The 22,382-nt window shown below is 45.9% G+C and overlaps 5 protein-coding genes and 1 non-coding gene across 6 annotated transcripts; 3 read left to right on the top strand and 3 right to left on the bottom strand.

Moving 5' to 3' along the window:
- Positions 1-3,348: 3,348 nt before the first annotated feature.
- Positions 3,349-5,301, bottom strand: E1B28_012981 (uncharacterized protein). The gene is made up of 5 exons (XM_043158130.1): positions 5,271-5,301; positions 4,622-5,202; positions 4,080-4,560; positions 3,792-4,008; positions 3,349-3,737 (listed from the first exon to the last, which is right to left on the bottom strand). The coding sequence occupies exons 1-5, from the start codon at positions 5,294-5,296 to the stop codon at positions 3,438-3,440; spliced, it is 1,605 nt and encodes a 534-aa protein (XP_043003473.1). The 5' UTR covers positions 5,297-5,301; the 3' UTR covers positions 3,349-3,437.
- Positions 5,302-5,644: 343 nt separating this feature from the next.
- E1B28_012980 (uncharacterized protein) lies at positions 5,645-7,034 on the bottom strand. The gene is made up of 4 exons (XM_043158129.1): positions 6,724-7,034; positions 6,535-6,673; positions 6,312-6,478; positions 5,645-6,235 (listed from the first exon to the last, which is right to left on the bottom strand). The coding sequence occupies exons 1-4, from the start codon at positions 6,764-6,766 to the stop codon at positions 5,838-5,840; spliced, it is 747 nt and encodes a 248-aa protein (XP_043003472.1). The 5' UTR covers positions 6,767-7,034; the 3' UTR covers positions 5,645-5,837.
- Positions 7,035-9,949: 2,915 nt separating this feature from the next.
- On the bottom strand, positions 9,950-10,809 carry E1B28_012979 (uncharacterized protein). Its single transcript, XM_043158128.1, has 3 exons — positions 10,732-10,809; positions 10,333-10,671; positions 9,950-10,272 (listed from the first exon to the last, which is right to left on the bottom strand). The coding sequence occupies exons 1-2, from the start codon at positions 10,795-10,797 to the stop codon at positions 10,357-10,359; spliced, it is 381 nt and encodes a 126-aa protein (XP_043003471.1). The 5' UTR covers positions 10,798-10,809; the 3' UTR covers positions 9,950-10,272; positions 10,333-10,356.
- Positions 10,810-17,507: 6,698 nt separating this feature from the next.
- On the top strand, positions 17,508-18,104 carry E1B28_012978 (uncharacterized protein; the record flags this gene model as incomplete). The annotated part of the gene is made up of 4 exons (XM_043158127.1): positions 17,508-17,656; positions 17,724-17,782; positions 17,841-17,876; positions 17,929-18,104. 4 exons carry the CDS (start codon positions 17,508-17,510, stop codon positions 18,102-18,104), a joined length of 420 nt encoding a protein of 139 aa, XP_043003470.1.
- Positions 18,105-18,354: 250 nt separating this feature from the next.
- Positions 18,355-18,579, top strand: E1B28_012977 (uncharacterized protein; the record flags this gene model as incomplete). The annotated part of the gene is made up of 1 exon (XM_043158126.1): positions 18,355-18,579. One exon carries the CDS (start codon positions 18,355-18,357, stop codon positions 18,577-18,579), a length of 225 nt encoding a protein of 74 aa, XP_043003469.1.
- A 2,417-nt stretch (positions 18,580-20,996) lies between these two features.
- On the top strand, positions 20,997-21,090 carry E1B28_012976. Its single transcript has one exon. It is a non-coding gene; the product is annotated as a tRNA-Glu (tRNA).
- The last annotated feature ends 1,292 nt before the right edge of the window (positions 21,091-22,382 follow it).

Genomic DNA, 22,382 nt, shown 5'->3' with positions numbered 1-22,382 from the left:
GCAGTCGAGAACGGTAATTGTTGTGCCTGACGAAGTAAGTTGGTACCGTAAAGAGGATCGAATTCTCACTCATCTGCTACGGCAATTAGTGATGGAGCCGGGCGAGTCAAATTCCTTGATGCATAAAGGTGTTATTCCTTATGTTTACCATGAAGAAAATGACACGTACTCAAAGAGTGACGTTGAAAGAGGAGGAGTTCTCGCCGCTCCTACAGGAACCGGGATATTTCACCGCTCAAGGCGGGAAGAAGAACAACAACTGTTAAACTCCATTATCAGCGGGACGACGTAAAGTCCCAGGGGCTGGCTTAGGAGCTGTGATATGGCAAGGGTCAACTTAAAAACGGAGAGAGGTATTCGAACTTGCGCTTCATGCACTCCCAATAGTAGACGGTCTACTTGATTCCAAGCGACGCCCTCATGAAAGTTTCCAGCGCCCCGTTAGCTGCAAATTTAGACACGAAGACGTAATTAGCCGGAAGAAAACAAAAAAACAAAAAAGGAACAACAGGAAGCCTAACACAGGCACAATCCATTGTGCCTAATTCGGACCGAGGCTAACCTTCTTAAATCCGAAGTTACTTACGGTACCGTAGCTTTGACTTCCCCGCCCGATGGCGCCCACCAACATCTGCTGTCTACACGGACAGAAATAACCGTATGTGGCGTGAAGAAAGCTGTAGTAGCTGTGTTGACTATTGCCTCTTGCTTGGTTCGTATTAGAACATTACTCGAAGGACAGCTAAAGTTGTACCCGAGTTGTGGATGTGCTGATGGAAGTCGTACAGAAAAAAGGGAAGATTGTTAGCCCTTGAATGATTATAGGCGAACCGCCGAAGGCAATACGTTGACGGACCGCCACCTGTTAGTGGGATGGACTGAATGACTGGTATGTTTTCGATTCCCGAACGTTGATACGTGTCCAGCGCTGGACTAAAAAGGTGCTTGGTCACGGCAAGTGCAGATATTACAACAAAGATGATCAATCAGCGGAAAATAGACATACTGACATATCCGTCATTAAGCCCGGTTTCTTGTATCACTAAACGTCAGTGAACGTGGTTCTTTTGCGGCTCAGTCGCCCACCTCAAGTAGGCAGATGAGGGCTCGATGAGGTCATTTTCAATCAGCATGTCTCTGCCGACGAATGATCTAGGCACGGTAATATCCTTCCCGGTATTAACCAAGATACGGGATCCAGTGCGAGTTCGCGATGATCGTGATTCGTGATGTATGATTTATTGAAGCCATTGTCTTTGAATGCTTTGAAAGCTTTGGTGTACCCGGGATACGGGTGATTTGGGCCTTCAAATGCTAAGGTAGATCTTTTGGGTGTGTATCCTTTGCACTAATAAGGTGATGCTTGTGTTCGGTGTCAGTAAGAACGTAAGAGGAACGTAACACGTACCGTGCATCAATTGGAGTTCTTGTCGTGGTCGGTTACAGATTTAGAACCATGTCCCTCATGTGCGCCTCTTTCGTTCCTAAGGTGAAAAGCAAATGGAAAGAACAGCCTGATTCGGAACAACATTCCATTGAGCGAAAGGGACGAACCGTTGATGTCGGATCTGAAGACAAAGACGGTGAATTGAGGTGGAACAGCAATTGGATGATGATTCCAGTAGCTTGTGTATGCGAGGATTGTTCGAGAGCGTTGCATTCAGCCCTGTTATATTATTCGTATGGAAGATGACGACAAGAACAGAGAGCATAGAAGGAATTGTACCGAGCTCCGAATGTTCCCCGCTACCACGTCGCCTGCGTCGACTCTGACAACTCAGTCCACATAAACTTCGTGACTTGGAGTCCTGAGGAAGGCACATCTGGCCCACGGTTGTACCCATGAGTTTGGCGTTTCTCGCTCAAACCAGAGATGGCACAGTGGATTGCTTTTGAGTCGAAACCTGCTTCTTGGCTTAGGTAGCGCTTGTGCATAGATAGAGTCCTCTGGGTCGTAAGTTATTAACGAATCGAAAACTGGGTGCGTTAAAATTTTCATCTGAGAAAAAAACACAGACGAACGCATAGATACCGTTCATGGCTGTTTTTGGTTCAAGGGCGCGGGCAGTTTAAATTTATCAACGTAGCCATGGATGACCGAAAAATAACCTTCAGTTTTCTCCAAAGTTGAAGGCGTCGAGTCTAGTCGAGAGATGAAAGCAAGAAGCGAACCAAAGCGCCACGCGTCGGCTCGGCCCCTCCGATGACCGCGGGAATATTATGGTAACCGTAACTAATTATAAAGGTAACAAGTTCAGTGTGCAAAAATCTATCGTTTGAAGAACAGTCCCCTAGCTATATGTTTCGTGTACTGCAAAATATGACATCCGCTTGTTTCGTCCGACAAATGTAGACATGGTCTCATCACCACTGGAGGTAGTTCCGACGCAATTCCACAAGCACACATTCGGTGCAGCCCCCCGCGTCGGGGAGCGCAGTTCCAAGTCCGTCTCGTACTAGTACGATAAGGCCTGCATATAACATTCTTTTTACTCACGTTGTAGTAATAATTAACCAAAATACTCGTTTTTCGAGGTGAAGGTTATTCCGGACAGGATAACTCGGCGAGTTCTCGCCGGTTTCTCTCGATTTATTGCAAGAGCCGTGCTTTAGGGCTGTATTCTTTCATACCAAGTTTTCCACAACATCTTCGTTCGTAAAGAACGACATGTAGTCCACTTCTGCCCGGGAAAAAACATCTGACATTTAATTAAGTAGGAAGAAAGAATATTGAATCGTACAGAAAATACAAGCCAGTACTGCCAACGTACTACTGTTAGAAACCGTAGTATCTTCGCTTACGAGTAACAGCCGAGACGATGTCTGCAAAAGAAAAAAATAAAATCCACGGTTTTGAGGTCGGGATCAGTACGAGCACCACTCCGTTCGTTTTTTACAACTCTTGGTTCGTCCCAGGGCTTCCTGCACATTTTTTTCGTGGACATCTGTCCACCTGATTGTCACGAACAGGGTCACGCCGCACCCCAGTTCCCCCGATTCTCCTCTGACTTCCTCCTTTTAGTTCTTGAACCTCCTAGATATGGTTTACGGACTCCTTAGTTATTCAGTATATAAGTTCATAGATGCCACGTATTCATTGATTCTCTAGTTGAATCAACTCACATTTTTCTTTCCCTTTTTCCTTGTCTTTAGGCTCTCCAGAGGGCTTCCGAGTGATTGAACGGCTTCCGCACTTCGGCCCGGTACAGTTTCCCCAGGCACGCAGGCAAATGCCGGTACCCGGCTCACCGGATCCTTCTGGAGAACGACATTTATCTTATCTCCCGACTGGCTAACTAAGATTGTGTAGTCGCAAGTTGAGCAATAAAGCGACGGGAACGAACAGAAAGCGTGTTTCGAATGTGATATTACCCTTGCACAACCACTTTATCTACTCACGACGAGAATTGAAGTATAACCTTGGGAAATTGCCTGGTTTACTGCATTATCGTGTACAACATAGCAGATAGCTCTGCGTCTACGGTACGAATTGACCGTCTTCCAGAGGAAAGTTCACCAACATGTTCTAGACCCGGATAAAAAAGTGAAAACCCATCAGTCCGAAACTCTACGGATATCCGGCCACTAGCCATCGCTTTCAGGCATTTCCGGACTTGAGGCTTCACAGAAATGGCTGTACAAAATCGGGACATGAAGGCCGTGTCGTCTGGAACTGTTAGCTTGATTTTGAGGTATACATCTCCGTTCTCCCCGCTTTGTTCGAAGTGAAAGGTAACCTATCAAGAGAAGAAACGTTTAATAACGGCGTATAGAAAAAGACGATTCCTGACCTTCACGGAGTCTCGAAGGACGATTCTTTCGTTAAGCCATCTGAGAAGCCAGGGGATTTGTTGCACATGACTGATGTACGGGAACTTCTCCCGCGGAGCGCTGATGGTAGCCATTGCCTTCTTGAATTCGATGGTAACGAAGTCTTCTGTTGACATCTCATCTTCTTCGGCTCTCGAGTTGGCAAAAGTAAGTTGACGAAGTAAGTTCCTGGGCCAGCTGGGAGCGCGGAATAAAATCAGATAAAAACACATTTATGGAATACCACCGGGAGGATCCGATCCACGTACCTATCTATGTTCAAATCCTCATCATCTACCCACCAATCTGGAATATGTCGAACCACCCTGTCAGCGAAACAATATCCTGTGGTTCTCGGATCCTCAAAGCGGTTCAGTATGACATCGAAGTCGACAACGAGTACGAAGTGTCTGTTTGTGTCATACTTGATCTGCCACGACTCCTGAAGAAGCAGTTCCGGTTTAAAATCCAACCCCTTCACGCCTGGAATGGGCCCAAGTGGGACAGTCCAACAGTAGACGTCAGCAGGACGACGCACGACGTGGGTCTCCAACGAAGAGTACCGGCCTGCGAATGCGGTCGCTGCGTCGACTTGGTAATGGAATGTGTATCCTCGTGTTTGATATTTCGTGATAGTATCTTCTGGACATTCTCTGCTCAAGAAATTACGGACGGCGATTCGGTCGTGGAATGTGAGTCGAGGGTAGAAAGAGATGGCGTGGGAGTGGCTTATGATGTTCATGACGACGGCTATAAGAAGGTATTGGCGGTATATCAGAACTAGAAACGAAGGAAGAAACCGAAAGCGCACTGGAATGAAATGTCAAGACTACGGCTAGCGGAGAAAGCGCTGCTATGACCTGGATCCTTCTCCCATTCCTCTCAAAGTTGAAAACGTCGACAAGTTCTTTCGCGAAGGAATATTCGAGCGACCAGTCCTCTGTACCACGACCGATTACCTGTCGTTCACGTTGAGTCCCTTCACGTATCCTAACGAGCAACTCCTCTACAGCATTCTCTACTTGGCCCGCTTGAGTTCTGGAAGGATTTATGATCGGGCAAAAGGCGTAACCCATAGACTCTAAGAGTAAGATCAGGACCATGAGAGATTTGGGAGTGATGTAAACGTCTAGGTCCGCGTTGTCGTAGACTTCCCGCGTGAAAAAGGATAAAGCTGTCGACCCCGAGATCAAAAACTTGTACGCATATTGAACTTGACGGAACCTTCGTATTTCATCTACAGAAAAGAATGGCCGTAAAACGTTTTCCACTTTGAATGCGGCACGTTGGAAGTCGTTGACGATAGCGTGGGTTTCCTTGTTGAGAGTTCCGTAGTTCACGATATCGAGTGGTGAAAGGTGAGAAATGATAGACCGCTGAACTTCGGGGGGTCTGTGGAGGAATATGATATTTAAGTTCGACCAGATAAGACTTAGGAAGTAAAGTAGGCTAACGGGTACCTTTTGTTATCAGTTCCCCAGATCATTGTGGTTGGACTGAAGAAAAAAAAAAGACGCGTCTGCGGGGCGTGTTGTACACGGCTCGCGTGAGAATGTATTACTAGACGAGGGATATTAGCCGCTACCGACTTGGAGCCTAGAATCAGCCAATATCGCCTGTCGGAAGAATGACAGGTTCTCGGATGTCGCCAGTTTAGGTTAGTGCCTACCTGTCATCCACCGTTCAGTCCAGGCTCGGATCATAAAAGATACTTCATCCTCAGGCTCTGTATGGTCCTTGACACGGGAATCAATCATCGAAAACGCAAAAACGAGGGTGGAGATGAATATATTCATGTACCTGTCAGATGTCTCGGTGAAAGATGTATTGGGAGTAAGAACGACATGTTTCGGACAAGAAATGGAAGGTATTCGAGGCTTTTATTGATCTCCGTTTGAGCATAGAATATATACATAAATAATAGGTCAACGCGAGCAAGGACAATACACAAATCCCAAGAGCAGATGAAGAGAATAAATTCGACAACGACAAAAAACAGCGTAAATCTTGTAAAAGAACTCCAACAACTAAACCTGAGCATGAACCGGAGGGCTCGAACTGTGCTGAGGAGGATACATTTGTCCCTGAGCCGGGGCTTGCTGGAACTGGGGTTGTCCGACCGGCTGCACGTAACCCATCTGGGGCTGCTGACCCGTATACTGCGTACCCATAGTCTGTCCGGTAGTATGCGTAGGTACCGAGTTCCCGGTATACTGAGGTTGACCAGTGAACGAACCACCAGGATTTTTGTTGTAGGTGAAGTAATCTACGGCGCTGATGTCGACCAACCAAACGTTATTCCCTCGAGACTTTCCGATGAGGCAGAAGACGATAGTTGCAGCGGCGTATCCGAAGAGAGCGATCCAAGTGATAAACGAGAGGGCTTCAACAGCTCTGAATTCTCCGCAGAACGTTTGGTCGGCGGCTAGGATGGCAGAAGTGAGGGAACGGGTAGATTTAGCAAGTCATGGATGGGTAAAACAAGTTTTCAAAGAACGTACCGCTAAGCCCGCTGGAGGAGCACTGGAGGCTTGCATAGAAAACACTGTCCCATTCACTGTAAAGAATTGCGTTGGCCAACCAGAGGATGCTTAGGAAACCCAACACGGGGACTTCGACGACGTTCATCGTGAACCAAGAACCTTTCCTCAGGAATCCGATAACGAAACTGAAACCAGGAACTAGTTAATGACGGGGAAAAGACGCAGAATGGAAGCGACATACAACACGGGAACCGAAATGATGGTGAGGACAGCAACGGCGATGGACAAGTTCTGAAAGTCATATACGATGAATTCCCCAGTAACACTGCGCATATGCCCAGCGAGAGCAATGGTGACGAAACTGAATAGGGTCGCGATGCCTAGTTGGAGTCGTGAACATCGTTGGGTATTATGTGAGCCTTCAACGTACCTAGCACGGCCATCCTTGCGATGGAGATTATTGGCGACACCATGTTCGCTCGTGTTCTTAAGTCTAAGAAAGGGATGAAAGAGGAACGGAGACCGAACAGACAGAAACGGGGGAAAAGGGAAGGGGTCAAGCTGGAAGGGTCGAATGAGGAAGGCAGGGGACTTATAAGGCCTCCTGCACAGGTCGCCCGCCCTGAGCGCTGAGTTGTACGGCGCCTTTCAAAATTTCAACTGTCAAACGTCGGTCTTCTGACAGGATGGTACTCTTCAAATCTGTCAAGAATTTTGCTGACCTGATTAGGGTCGTCAGGGGCGTTGCGGGTGAAACAGAACAAAACAATGTTGACGGTCGCCGCTCACTTCCAAGCAAGTCCGGGTGTTTTCTACCACGCCCACTAAGACCTCCAACTCGCTCAAGCCCACCGTATCTACTCAGATCTGATGGGCGCCTCAGCTTGAACAACCGAGATAACGAGCCTTTGAACCGCACATACGCTATTGGTACATCAACGGGACATACACTCTTATACGATATCCGTGCCACGAAACCGTTTGCGGAGAAGGATCAAGGATATGGGCTACCCGTCACGAGTTTAACTTGGATTGAAGGCGGAAGTAAGATGGCAGGGGACGGTATGATTTTGAGTGCCGACAAAAAGGTTATCAAGATTTGGGATCGGGCGTCGTGCGTGCTACTTAAGATATTTTTTTTCACTTCTGTATACCAACCCACTACCGATATTTAATCGAAGAACTCGCACCTGGACTTTGCTAAACGCGAACAACTGTCAGGGAAGGAACAAAGTAAGCTCTTCTTACAAGATCTCAGGGTGTTATGCCATCGATAAGTAGCAGACGTACTGTGTTTTGTACTATATTATCTATCCACCATTTGTTAACCTCCCTTTGCCCTCCCACCTCTCCAGTTCAACGAAACCCTTCATACCACGTTCAGCTGTATAGGATTCGAATGGCACGATTTGGATGGTTTACACTGGTACGGAGATCTGCGTTTCGTACATTCGCCTGAGGGTTATCTTCACAGCGGTAGCAGGTTGGAAGACTCGATATCCCAACCCACAAAACCAGGGATACGTCGTGCAACGGAGACGAAAGAACCCCTCTCAAGGGTACTAGGGACCTTCCCCCCTTTTCCGGTGGCGCTTCGAGTTCCGACCGGAAGTCAAGGAAAACCCACTGGATTGGTCGTTCGGCTGATCTGTACATTGACACTTTGAACACCCTTACTCGAATCGCTGAGTATAAGGCGTGTCAAATGAATCCGAAGAAATAGCAACGCCTAACACCCCGACCTTCCATAGTTACAGAGGAGTGGAATGGGGAAGAGACTACGGAGCTCGATGGTTTAACAAAGGGCGGCATTCTTAAGCTCGTGGAGAAGATCGAAGGTGAAGTTAGGATGGAGAGTACACAAAAAGAGGCGATGGAATTGTCCAAGTTCGAGGGCAGTTATCTTGGAGTCCGGTGAAGAAAGCGAGACGAGTTGCGGGTGCGGCTTCGAAAGTTATTGTACCGTTTTATAGAGCTATGCGCTGCCTAGACCATATTTATGACGAGAACCGCAAAGAAAAACAAAGACCTCACCGGGATCATTTCCAAATCCTTAAGTAGTCCTGCGTGCTCCAGTGAACTTTCCCCCGCTTAGCTAACGCTGTAGAGTAAATTCAAGTTCACAGTCAATGCCTATCCAGCTTGAAACGATATTGAATGGCTGATGGAATCCTCCGTTAGTTACGAATGTTTCAAAGTTCGGTGGAATTTTGACTGGATCATAGGAAGCCGAGAATGATGCTGATACTGAGACTCGGAGTCTTGCGCGTGCGTGTGCACCCAATTTGTGATGTCGCGAGAACGCAGTCGATGGCGTGGAAAGAGACCACTTGGAAGGGGTTAGAAGAGCACGAGCTGGGAATTCTTTTTGCGTTATTGACGACAAATAGCATGAGCATGCGACTTGGAGCTATGATGGTAGCTGCCAGAAGCTTGGTGTTTGGGTTGCCAAACATGTGTGTTGTGCGTTGTGTAATGTGTAAATTGTAATTCGGCTTGCCGATTTTGGTCATGTAAGATATTACAGTCCGGGGGATTGAAGGGAGTTATCGGGCCGAAAGTGCAGAACCCGATCACTCGGATCATTCAGAGGTTCGCGGCTAGCCTGAAGAAAAGGGAAAGAAATATGTGAGATTCCAGTAATTAGGGTCCATGTGTTGGACTCAGTGTTGCTCGGACACAATGTCCATGGACAAAATGTGTGTCCCGTGGACAGCGTGGCCGACAAATCAGTGGCGGACACATTTGTTGTCCCTGTAGCGGACACAGGAAAAACAGTGGGCCGGTCTTGATCCGCCTACCCGACGTCGTTCGTAGATAACGATAATCAATTATCAAATCTGTTCGTTGCCGTGATGTCCTGGTGCCCCATGATCGTGGGCGTGTGAAGGTCAAAACTACAAAATGTGTCCGCCACTGACCTGTCGGCTACACCTGGTGTCGGACACTGGCCGACAGTGTCCTCAGCAACACTGGTTGGACTGACCTTCGTTGTGTTGTCGTGAGTAAAAGAATCGAGTAATATCATGCTCGTTGAGCCGGTCGACTGTAGTCGAGTTCAAAACTCGGTGGCACTCAAGTGGCACTGGCCTTACAGAACGCTTACAGGACTTTGCACGTCATTACCCATTTAGTACTTAGTTTGCAACTGACTTCATGTAATAGTAGTTTAAATTCGACAACTATAATCTGGTACAAATCTGGTATATTCTAATGAAATAACACAGGCTACAGCGAGTGGGCCTCCCACGCTCACCCCCGGGTGATAAATCACGCCCTCACCCGGATCAAAATTTCCGACATGTGGCGGTGGGGTTTTTTAGTCTGTGTGGGTCCATGGCCAAGTACGTATCAGAAGTGGTCGTCATCGATTAGAATGATATGTCCGATCAGCATTGTAGGGAAGGTTGTGAGAATTGGCCGAATCCACTCCATTACCAAACCCACACTCACACCCCACCTCGCACCCAGTGACCCAAATTGCACATGAAGCTTCATCTTGACTGTACAACGGAGAACACTTCCTCAACCGCAGAATTCGCTGTTTTGTGAGGCGGCGGGAGCATCCATAATCCACATCGGGAACTTGGAACATTGTCTGATGATCATCATGATATTGATATTTGCGACGCTTCCGGGCAAATCAGATCGCTTCACCTCGAGTCAAATTCAGAGTTACATACATCACTTGAATATGATGAACGTTTGGTTAGGTACACGATTACCCGAATATTACGAAAAGACTAACGAAACACTGTCAACTAACGAAATACTATCAGAAGATTATATGACGAAGGTGTCTGTTAAGACACAATGAAGAGCGCAATGGTAACACAACAATCAAAGGAAAGGTATTCAAACAAAAGGCCTGTTTAGGACCGAATAGACGAACAAAGAGTTATGTTGCTAGACCAGTCCCAGTCTGGCAGCAGCAGAGGTGGTACATCCCGTGTACCGTTCGAGGGAACGATGCCATCAACTACAGAGGGTTAAGTTAAGTTTCCTAGAAAGTCGAACGACGCATGAAACATCTACTGACCGGTAATCGCACAAAAGAAAGAAATTACTCCTCGTTTTCTCGGCGCCAGTCCCTGGAACCGGTGATTTGCCTCTTGTCTTCCTCTCTGCGCCAGTCCCTGGAACCGGTGATTTGTCTCTTGTCTTCCTCTCGACGCCAGTCCCTAGAACCGGTGATTTGCCTCTTGTCTTCCTCTCTGCGCCAGTCCCTGGAACCGGTGATTTGTCTCTTGTCTTCCTCTCGACGCCAGTCCCTGGAACCGGTAATTTGCCTCTTGTCTTCTCTACGCCAGTCCCTGGAACCGGTAATCTGACGCTTGTCCTCAACGTCCGATCGTTTGGCAAGATCGACGTCGGGAGTCTAGAAGGTGAGGATCGAAGTTAGTATGTGAGAAACCTTTGAATGTGGGGGGCTACTCACCGGGAGAGCGACCGATGATGCAACAAATAAAGTAACAAAAAGTGCGATGTAGGTTTTGAGCAACATTGGGAGGTTGAGGGAAGAACGATATGATGGGTTCGCATTTTATAGTGGTTTTTTATATTGTAGGTAAAAATAAAACCATCGATGTCATTCACACGTGTCCAGTACCAGCAGGTACCGGCATACGAACCGATCGCCAAGCAACCGGCTCAGGGGTAAGGCCCAGGACCCACCACAAGGTACACCCGATTTGCATCTGGTTACCCAGAGATCTCGCATTGTCGAGAAAGAATGGGTGTATATTCGGCTCACCAAAATCAAATAAATAGAAAATTACTAACTCTGTAGCACCTGGCGATGATTCCGAAACACCCGTATGGTAGAAACATGTGTACAACTGCGCTAGCTTTTCTTCCTAGTCAAAGGCCCCATTTGGAATGGTCTCGCCAGCAGCACTGAGCAGAAATGCCAAGGCCTGAGCGCTTGAGCAGCCGCCAAGCAACGTGGACCACTCTTGAGCTTGTCAACGCTTTCAGTTCCTTCAACCACGGACGGTGGCGGGGGTATGTTTTCGGACAACGCTTGGCCCGTGACTGGCCTGCTGAGTCCAGCATACCTTGATCTGAACTTCCGGAACGTCAGTTCATGCAGCTGGTCCATTCAGATAGGGTCAAGAACGAAATGACACATGTAGTCTCCGACCGATGAGACGATGTGCAATCCATTATCTGATGGTGCGGAGGCCGGACAGGGTTAATTCAAATTTTACGTCCGGAAGTAGAAATTGAAGGGTGAACGAAAGCGGAGAAAACAGGGAGAGAGGGATGATGGTGAATCATGGGATGGTTTGTCACTTGCAGGTATTCTGATAGGAATGAAGAGCATGAGGACGTCAGGGATGAAAAGGGAGCCCGGCTACATCCTGACGGCGAATGACCGACGGTTGCGCAACACTGCCACATCCAACCAACGGTTGTGGGTGCTTGTAGGAAATTTTCTTCCGACGTAAGTATAATGAAGCAATGTTATATATGTGATTTTTCGACGAAAATGAATATGTAATTCAAGGTCACAAACCCATCACACCCGTATTCGAGGTAACAACGTTGTTTTAACTCTGACGGTACTAGGTATGAACTCCGTAACTAACGATTGGTATCAATCCTCGAAATAAACACAGTTGGCCGAAGTTCTGCACACAGAAACAGTCATCAGGTCACGAAGTACTCATTGCGACCTGGACGGGACGAACAGCATGAGGGCATTTGCACGACCTACGCATTAACAGTTGGTTGCAACTTCGATACTCTCGCCCTCTCAGAAGCCACCGATGAGACTGGCGCATTTTCGCGTTAAGCATGTACACGATTTTACCACTGGCAAGTAACTAACCCAAACGTGGCTATTCTCAGTCTGTTCTATCCTACGGCCATAGTACTGTACTCACCCAGAGATAAACAGCGGAATAACGAATTAAATAAATATTTCGCAGCCCGCACAAAATCAGGTGAAATCAGGTATGAAATGAGAAAGAACTGATGGCGATGCACATGGAAACTCGACGCCAAAATGACAACATCGTACAAGTTTGAATCTGGGCGCGGTGGGGCCGGAGAACGTTCGTTATAGAATGTGGAAGTGGGAAGAGGTGAGAAAAATAGGCCAACAGCGGACCGATACTGTATTCCTGAATCACCTTGGTTTGGATCGACAGAGGATTCCTATCCATTTACTTCAGAAACCTTATTCAGGATCCTATTTGCCACAAGGACGAGCTGGATTGGGTAGTGGGTAAAGACGAAAGGCTATGAGGGATGGACAGATGCCAGAGTATCAGTAGAAGATATAGTGGGTGCAGGTGCAGGCGCAGGTGGGGAACCTGCTAACTAAACAGGCGTAATGGATATCTACCCGAGTACTACCGAAACACCACCGGTCGACCAGGAAGATGCATGTTGGCCAGGTGGGCGGGCGGCCTGCCGTCGGGGTTGCGATGATAAGCCAAATTATCCTTCTTGGAAAACATAAACCAAATTGTGAGTTTAGGGAGGATTATACTTCAAACGGGAGACATATCAGATGAGAAATAGGTATACTTTATACATACGGCGGTATTATGTCAAATTGAGAAAAAAATGATTACTAGGAAAGTCTGCCTCAGGACTCGAACTCACTATCGTTACCTTGCGACACAACAAACCACTACACCAAACAACTGTGTCGAATTCGTTGCGCTATGCAGCTATATAAGGGGATGTTTTCGCCTTGGAGGCTTATAGGACACTAGTGTTGTGCGGGCTCGGGCTCAGGCCCTAGGCCGGCCCGAGCCGAGCCCGGGATAAGGCTTTGAAGGGCTCAAGGCTCGGGCTTGCAGTTTGGAAAGCCCCAAGCCTTGGGCCTGAGCCCGGGCTTCTAATATGTAATCAATGTACATCTTTTTCGGGACTGGCAGGTTACCAAAATGGTCCATTACACCGAAGTATTAATGGCCGGCTCTGAATTTAATATAAATAATTCACATGACCGTAAATTTGCCGTAAATATATGCCGGCTGCTGGCCCCCACTGTTGCCGATTACTTCCAAACGGCTTTCTTTGCCAAATTCTGGCACTAAGTTCAACAGACACAAAGGAAGGTGGCTCTGGGTTCATAGAATGTACTAAAAATTTGATATTTTTACAGCCATACTTCTTTTAAAATTTTGTACAGTAAGCCTGGGCCCAGGCCCAAGCCGTGGGCTTAGTGCCCGGAGCTTGGGCTCAGGCCCAGTGAAAATTGACACTATTACTGGTACTTTGCCAGCTATTATCGGGTAAGCGTAAGTGAAATATCTGCCAATAGGTGGCAATTGTCTGGCAATAGCAAAAATGGGTAGTGCTGTACGTATGTCACTACAAACATGTCAAGATGTATGTGAGCGATGCCGTAATGAAAACTGAAAACTGAAAACTGAAAACTCTTGATTAGCATGGCACTCCCACATCGAAAATGCAACCAAATCAAGAATTTTACCTTCTTGGGAGCAACGTCAAGGGACAGCAAGAGAAGGGATAAACCAAGCAGTTTATTTAATTTGAGAATTGCCAAAATAGTGATGTTGTAGCAAAATGTACTCAAGTAGTTAGGGTACCAAAGCCCATTTTTGCTATTGCCAGACCATTGCTAGCTATTGGCGGATATTATTGCTTGCCGCTCACTTATACTTACCCAAATAGCTGACAATAGCTGGTAATGGCCCATAATATTGTCAATTTTTACTGGGGCTCAGGGCTCGGGCTTGAGAATTTACAGGCCCAAGCCCTCTCAAGCCGAGCCCAAGCCTGGGCTTCAGGCCAAGCCCGAGCCCGCACATCACTATAGGACACATACTGGCAATACATGTATCCTATTTCCAGCCAACCTTAATACATATAGGCAGTATGGAGAACCCTGGTGAGTCCTATATAAATCCTGGTCTGTTGACGCGCACCTTAGGGTATACAACTTGATTGTGTGAATATTCTCGTAATAACCTTGGCAGCTGGCAGAACAAAGTTGCGGAATATTATGGAAAACTGCAGCGCTTTGGGCCACGAGATTTTAAAGACCAGATTTTGAGGTCAGAAAAGTACTGATATTCCTCACCTACTCTGTACTTACTTGTGCTTTAATCTGGTCTCACATCATGTTAGTGGCTGTGTTGTCTGTACTTTCAATGTTGTCACCTGCATTGGTGGCTGTGTCTGGCAGTGCCACCAAGTACTGATGCCCAGTGAAAATCGATACTATTACTGGTACTTTGCCAGCTATTGTCAGGTAAGCGCCAGCGGAATATCTGCTGCTAGGTGGCAACAGTCTGGCAATGATGACCAGCTCAGGCATATCCACAATGTCACCGGTACACCACTGATGTTACCTTCCTTGATGGCCAGCTACACAATGCAGCTACCACATCTAAGGTCCAAAAACTGGTGGGTATACTGGCCTCTATATCTATATTTTTCTCTTAAAATCCCCCTGATTCAATATTTATTTAGCTGTTTTAATTCATTGAATACAGAGGCATAAAAATTACTCACAGTCCTGGTATTATTTATTTATCTCTATGGAATATTGAGGTCAGATAGATACCTGTTCTCACCTGGTTTTAAACTGTTCTTATGTTATATTTACCTGTTCTCACCTGGTCTTGAACTGTTCTTACCTGGACTTAAACTGTTCTTACACTGTTCTCACCTGTTCTCAAACTGGTCTTTCACTGGTCTTACACTGTTATTACATGCTCTTACTGTATTCTTACCTGTTCTAACTGTATTCTTACCTATTCTCAAACTGTTCTTACACTGTACTTACCTGTTCTCAAACAATTCTTGGTAATTCTCACCTGTTCTTACTCCATGCTTACCTGTTCTCCAACTATACTTGGTTGTTCTCACTATGTACTCATCTTCTACTTGACTCAACTCCATCCAGACAGTCGATTGATGGGCAGTGGCTTCATAGTCACCGCTGATAGTGCACTGTTGCCTCATGGCCATCATTTGTCTCTGCCACCTGCCTTCACTGCCCCTGTCAACCTATCTTCACTGCCTCGTCACTTACCTTCACTGACTTGTCACTGAACTTGAGGTAATGCCCAGCAAACTCAATGCTCTAGCAATCGATGTATGAAAGGATGAAGGATTAGTGGCAGTGCAATGTGGTCCAGTTTTCCCACAATTTTATCTACACACACTTACACTGACCTCCAGTCCTTAACTGCATGTAAATTCCCAGTTGTTTTCTCCCAGTTTTTCCTTGTCTCACCTGGTCTTTCTCTTATTTACCTGTTCTTTCCCTGGTCTTACCTGTTCTTTCCCTGGTCTTACATGCTCTTTACCTGGTCTTACATGTTCTTTACCTGGCCTTATGTTCTTTAATTCACCTTGTCTTTCAATCTGGTCTGCAAAATCCCCATGCCCCAGCACTTTTCCCCATCTTATCCTTCAACTTGTACCGCCACCATGCCTGACTCTCAACCTCTTCACAGTAAGTTTTTATATTATAGCACACTATTTAATTCTCAAACATAAACTCCAGCTGTATGCTTGATTATGAAAAGGTGAATATAGGCCCAATGTTCCACTGTGGAACATTACCAGGGAACATGCCAAAAACGTGCTTGGGAACATGGGCACAAAGGACTTTATTTGTAAATAATTATTTTAGATGTGAAATCCTTTAAATATTAAATCCTCAAGGGCACATGTTTCACACATATTAGGTACTGGGATTTCGGCACCATTTCCAGAATTTTGTCCCAGGATACTGCTAGGTAGTTAACTGGCTGTTTTTTTTTTTTTTTTTTCCGTAAATTTGTCACGAATCGTTTGACGCGTGTCAATTATCTCCTCTGTCACGCTCACGTGTCCGTGTTGCTACACAGTCCCACCTCATCCCAAAAAGGTCACCTGCCATAAATTTTCTTTTGAATATTCTAAATTACACTCAAATTGTCCTAGTACGACTATCTACTCCATGGATAATACCCCATGACCATGACACATGACCTGTTTTCGTCATTTCGGCACTTCCATTTAGAAAAACCCACTAACTAGTTAATATAGCATACTATAATGGGTCCCAAAGCTTCCACAGAAATATTCGTTAGCACATAACCTTGTGTCATGTGCCTAGTCAGCTGTTTTACCTACTATATTAATACAATACATAAAATATTCTATAGAACCCTTTAGTTTGTATAAAAGGCAGCTCAAGTTGTCTCAACTCGATAGCCTTATTATTTTGTATCCTTTTGTACCTTGTTGTACTTCTCTCTCTCTCCCAGCAATTGTAGTCTGCTCTACTCAGCTATCTCTGCTTTTTCCTGTGTGCCTCAAGCATATTTTCTTGCTTCATTAGCAATTGCCAGCCCTTTGCAAGCTTCTAGCATTTTTCCTAAGTCCCTGAATATACTCTATATTCTAGTCTTTAGTCTTTGCAACCTAGCACTGCCCAGAGTAGTTCTAATAAGTTCTACTTAGTTGTAAGTTCTGTAGTATACATTTTGCTTATCAATCTTCCTTTAGTATTGTGTTAGTTTGTCCCCGCTCGCTGCGTAAGCCTTAAAACCTCACCTTGTTGAGTGGTTCTAGAGTGTATCGTTCGTTTCAAAATTACAAGTCCTGCTAAGTCTTGCTAAGTGGCACGAACTCATCGTACTCATCGTACTCCTCCATAGTGCTTCACATGTTATTGCAACCCCTTCTGTTTTCACACTTGATCATCTTGATCTCTGCAATTGCCATCCCTTCTATCCCTTTGGCTCCTCACCATCGACCGTCGACCACTCTGTTCTACTCGTGATCGCCATAGACCATCATAGATAGGGAGGCTCCTACCTCCTTGACCCCTTACTCCTTAAGTAGTGTATTATATAAGTACTCCAAGTGTACTGTAGAACTTCACTCTTGTCTGGTCAATTCTACCTGGGAGTCATTCTTTTTCCCTTTGATTGTCAGCTCGCCTCACTCAAGGATCAACTCCTGACACTAAGTCCCACAAGCGCTCAAGGTTCTTTGTGGACCTTTATGCCTAATTGTGTTCCACGGCAATGTTCCACAGTGGAACATCAGGCCTATGTTCCACAGTCAGTGCCTCTGGTGTTACATCACCAGAGTGGAGTACCGTTACCTGGCCCGCAAACCTGCTCAAGATGTAGATATTGACATGGATAGAGGGGTGGGGGACGTATTCAAAAACACAGACAAAGGAAAAATTTGGTATACAATGGAGCTCCGGCAGAGCAAAAATGGATGGAGTACAATGAAGGCGAGCTAATATACTGTCCAATAACAGGACTGGGCAGCCATATCCTCAACCATGAAGCATTACATTGGAGAAAGAAAGGAGCCTTCATTTTTGAGAAGAAGCATGGAAAGAGAAAGCGACCCAGGATTGACAGGTGTGAATTTTTCTTGTTTAAATTGGCGACCACTGTGCTGATTCTAATGCTGAATTTCATCTTCTAGTAACGAAAGCACCCCTGAAACCCATAGAGAAGGTTCACAGGCACCAAACGAGACCGTTGGTGAATATCTCTTTCATTTATCTTTGAAAAACCTTTTGTAACTTTCTTTATTTATAAGATCCCACCCTTCTTGACATCACTGAACAACCATCAGGTGGGTGCCCTCCCTCGCCACCTCACCTGTTCTAATTCATATAACCAACCAGCCCTTTCCCAACCAGAAACACCGCTCAAGTTCCTCAACCTCACTGTTGGTGGACCCACCACTCAAAATGTTACTGTCCTAAAGCCATTCACAACCGCAATAGTGTTCAGGCTCAGCCTCATCACTGGTGATATCCTTGACTGGATCAACCACAGTGAGGATCTGAAATCAGAATAATAAACTCCGTGAAGGGATACAACGACCAGGACTATATGCTACAGGATGTCATGATGCAAATATCCTGGGAGGATGAAGGCCCCCCACTGGCAACCCTCAATATTTACCATATGCCAGCAGGATTAGGTCAGTTACAGTTGGACTGGGGGGAACAATTTGAAGGACCAAGCTTCATTCTCAGAAGGGAGTCAAGTACAACCTGGACCCAAAAGGTCATATCACATATCCATATGAAGATCCTTTTTCAGCCATGAACGTCATACTCCACCTCCACAGGAAGGAACTCTGGTTCACCTGGCCCCCAACAGTTGATAACTTGACCAAGTGTTGGAAGGAGCGAAATGACTGCACTGTCCACAATCTGGAGTACTGGTTAGGGGTATTGGAGGGAGGGGAGGCATTTGTTTTGGAGGAATACGGCTCTTCATTCACGATGCCACCATTCACTCTCTGTCATGAACTGAACCAGGAGTAGTATCTGCCGCCGACTTTTTCCTTCTATACAGTCAACTGCAGTTGAACTCGGCATACGATCAAGGGAGATTTCATATGAAAGAGGTCGATTCATAGGAGAGTACTCCTAAGCTTAGAGAAGGGGTCATCGGTATAGGAATACAACCCTTTCTACTAGATAGGTATATAAGGAGTACTTAGTGGTAGTATTTCCCTAGAATTTGATCTTCTTTGTCCCTCATTCTTTATCCCTTGCCTCTACCCCATTCACTCTGTCACTCGACATCGCCCAGGTCACCTTTATTAGGGGACTTGCCGTCTAATCGCAGTCCGGACTCGTCCTAGAGTCCCTCTTCCGGTGATAGAGTACAGGATGGGGTACACATGGATTAGGTTACAGGTATGTGGTACACTACACTGGTGTACATGGGGTACCGTCTATTGTATGTTCTCGTTGTCATTGGAGTACCGACTTGTGAGGGTACGGTCCTCATTGTAGGACACTCTCATTGCCGAAGGACCACCCTCATTATAGGAGTACGGTTCGTCATATAAGGCTCACCACACGATTCACAGATATTCACGATACTGGACATCATTATTATTCATTCTCCTTGGTCACCAGCTCTTGTCATCCTCTATTGCCGATAGGCCTGTAGGATGGTCCGCCAGCATTAGTCTGGAGTACAATCTCATAGTAGGTCGGAGTACCGGGTACCCCTCAGAGTACGCCCTACATGGGTGTTGGGTTGTTTTAGGCATATGCTATCCTCAGCGTCAGGGCTCGAGGCCCAGCATATGCATAGGCGGTTCACCCCCCTGACACTCTCCATCCATGCATCTCATTGACAAAATCTGCCCATGCCAAATCATATGTGCTGACCGAAGATGCTGTAGATCTCATGGTAACTTATGGAAAGGTGATTAAAGAGGTCTTCGCTCACCTGAACTTGGACTCTGGTGTGGGACAGTGTGAAGGAGTTGTTGATGGCGTAAAAGCAAAACCAATTCAAGTATTGGTCCAAGTTTGATGACCTGTTGAAGGAAGGGAAGGAGAAGATCAAAGCATGGCAGGAAGAATTGGGGGACTTTATGACCATTCATAAGCAGTACCTCAAATGAGGGGCATGTATATTTTAGCATACATATCAAGCATACAAGAAATATTAGCATACTGCATCCTTCAAATTATATAATATGCAGGAATGCATGGTGTCTGCCGAAGTCTGCTGAAGTCTGCAGCTATAGGAGTTGCTTTCGACAATCGACAAGGGCCTGTTACAGCTAGCCATCCACCCTACCACTCTCACTATTCTAACCTCCCCAGATTAGACAAAACTTTCACTCAAAGTCAAGGTATAATATCAACCAACTCCCACCACCAGTACCGAGCACCCATGGATTTCGATTTGAATCACAGGCGCATTTCCGTCTCATAAAGCTTAGTTTATTCAGCAAGGGGGTTAATATCAAGGCAAAGGAATGAGTCACGATGCAGCATCATTCTCTCAGCCTCTTTCCATCTCCCAGAGTCAACGTAACATCCTCTGTGCTACCGTAAGTTTTCAGATTCACACTCTATTCCACAAAGAAAATGAATGTTAATGTTAGTCTCATCAAAGCTATTTTTATGTATTATGAATGTCCAGCCAGCTATTTCCTCTTTATCTGTCATGTCAGATAAGCAGGTTAGGCACTGGTAAACTTACCATTAAGAAAACAGGTTGTTTGAGCTTTCCTTGCACAAAATGGTAAAGGAGGTAGTGGATATAGACAACTGTGGGCGTCAAGGATAAAAATCGGGTTTTGGTTTGTTTTGGAAATGCCTCCCTCAGCTGTCGGCATTACGTGATGTCATGGTCGAAACGAATAGGCACAGGTAAGCTCGTCCAGGTGAGAGGCCAGCTTTATAGAAAATCATTTATGTACAGGACCTCTACGGCTGCTCTCGACTCCACCTCGATGAGTATACCGCCCAAGTCATAAACCCACGCTCGATCTCCCTCTCAAGTATACAATCCAACTGATTACAATAGTCATTCTCAGCAGACCGCCGCTTCTTGGCTTTGTAGACACAAAATGGGTCCCTTGATGCCGGTACGGCTATTGGAGCGAATTAGAGTAACACGCATGGGTATCCGGAGACCAAATCTAATTTCGTCGGCAGTTTGAATCCATTTTTCGCGTTCTTACTTAGCTACCGGTTTCACCGTAACAGGTAAAGGAGGTAGCCATTCATATATCTTTTATGGAACCTTCTGCATAATCCTACATATCGTGTGTTGCGTAACGAGGTCTTGCAACTCGACTTGAACGCTGAACGTTGAGCCCCCAGGACTCTTCCCATCTCCACAGTCCACTTTACTCACTCCTGCCTTCGAAATTGATTGAGGTTGCGAAATTTGTGTTATGTAGGTGGGTAGTTAACTTTTGTCATCTTCCGTTATGGTGTAGTGGCTAACATTATCGCCTCTCAGTTGTCACCGAGTACCCGATGTCGCGATAGCCCAGGGTTCGATTCCCTGTAACGGAATTATCGTAGGGTTCTGTCTTTTGCCATTCCAAAACTTTCTTCTTGTGATAACGCTAACGAAAGTCTGTCGCGTTGGAGGGTACTGCGAATAAACCATGGAAAGTCTGATGGGAACGACATCGACCCGCGCCGGTTACTAAGACCTGTTGGGATGAGACGTACACGGGTCCGCTTAGAGAAGAGATCACAACTTCAGCAAGTACCCGCTCATCAGCGATTTGAACAAACACACCGAGGTTGAAGCTTGAGATCCTGCGCTGTTTTACACACGGAGAAAACACAATCGAAGTTGGGAATATGTAAATTGAAGCCTCTCTTCGGATTACTTGAGCACCAGCATGCGCCTTGAATGAATATAGGTCTCAGTCCCGCGTCGTTATCCTACCACACAGAGGGCGCACAAGCAAGATCTGTACTTGACTCAACTGGAGGTTTGATTTGAATCTTACCCCAGAGTCACGGAACGCGTCTACATCCAACTTTAAAAAATCGATACCTGTTGTGAAAGAATTCAAGGGGACCCGTGGCCTCATCTCGATAGGAAACTCGCTTTGTTGGCGTTAATTAGGGGGCCCCTTCTGACTTGCACCATACTGAATCTTTCTCAGTGCCCATGACCAATCTAAAACTATCCTTTTGCTTAGCTACTGACACTGACTCTATTGTCAATGTGTCGATTTGACTTTCTGTTCATGTGGAGAAATCCTGCTTTCACCTCAATGGAACGCAGAAGTTTAAATCCCCTAATCGGTTCCAAAATCAAACACAGGTCAGCGGACAAGCCGGTTCGTTGGTCTGGTGAAATTGATTCTTCTTCCTAGCTATAAAGCTCACCATCGAACGTAATGTAGGCCATTTTTGGCTACATTGACGGAGGAGAAAAGGCCTACTACCCGAGTAGTAAGTGAGCACATGCTATCAATCTAAAGAATTGAATTAGTTTCCCAACAAGTGGATTGACACTTACAATTCTCCGGAGCCCATAATTCTTCTTTCATTCCCAATTTTGAATTTCAACTGTCATTACTTCCGAATTCTATTTAGTAATCGCTACCAGTGAATAGGCGCAACGGTACCTATAATACCAATGTCCGATCAGCAGTTTGAACGGACAATTGAAAGCGGGTTGCACTATCCAGCGTTAATGTTATCTCTGAACTTTAAGTGTTTGTGTTGCACCTTGAGAACCTAGTAGTGTAGCAGCAGCATGTAAATATCACCGGAAAGTCAGCTGGAAGCAGGGAGAATATCGCTCGCGAGTCGTAGTCTACTTGAAGTAAGAGTCTCATCGC

This window comes from Marasmius oreades, chromosome 9, assembly GCF_018924745.1.
Source record: "Marasmius oreades isolate 03SP1 chromosome 9, whole genome shotgun sequence".
NCBI classification, from domain to species: domain Eukaryota; kingdom Fungi; phylum Basidiomycota; class Agaricomycetes; order Agaricales; family Marasmiaceae; genus Marasmius; species Marasmius oreades.
This window is presented reverse-complemented; position numbering and strand designations above follow the sequence as displayed.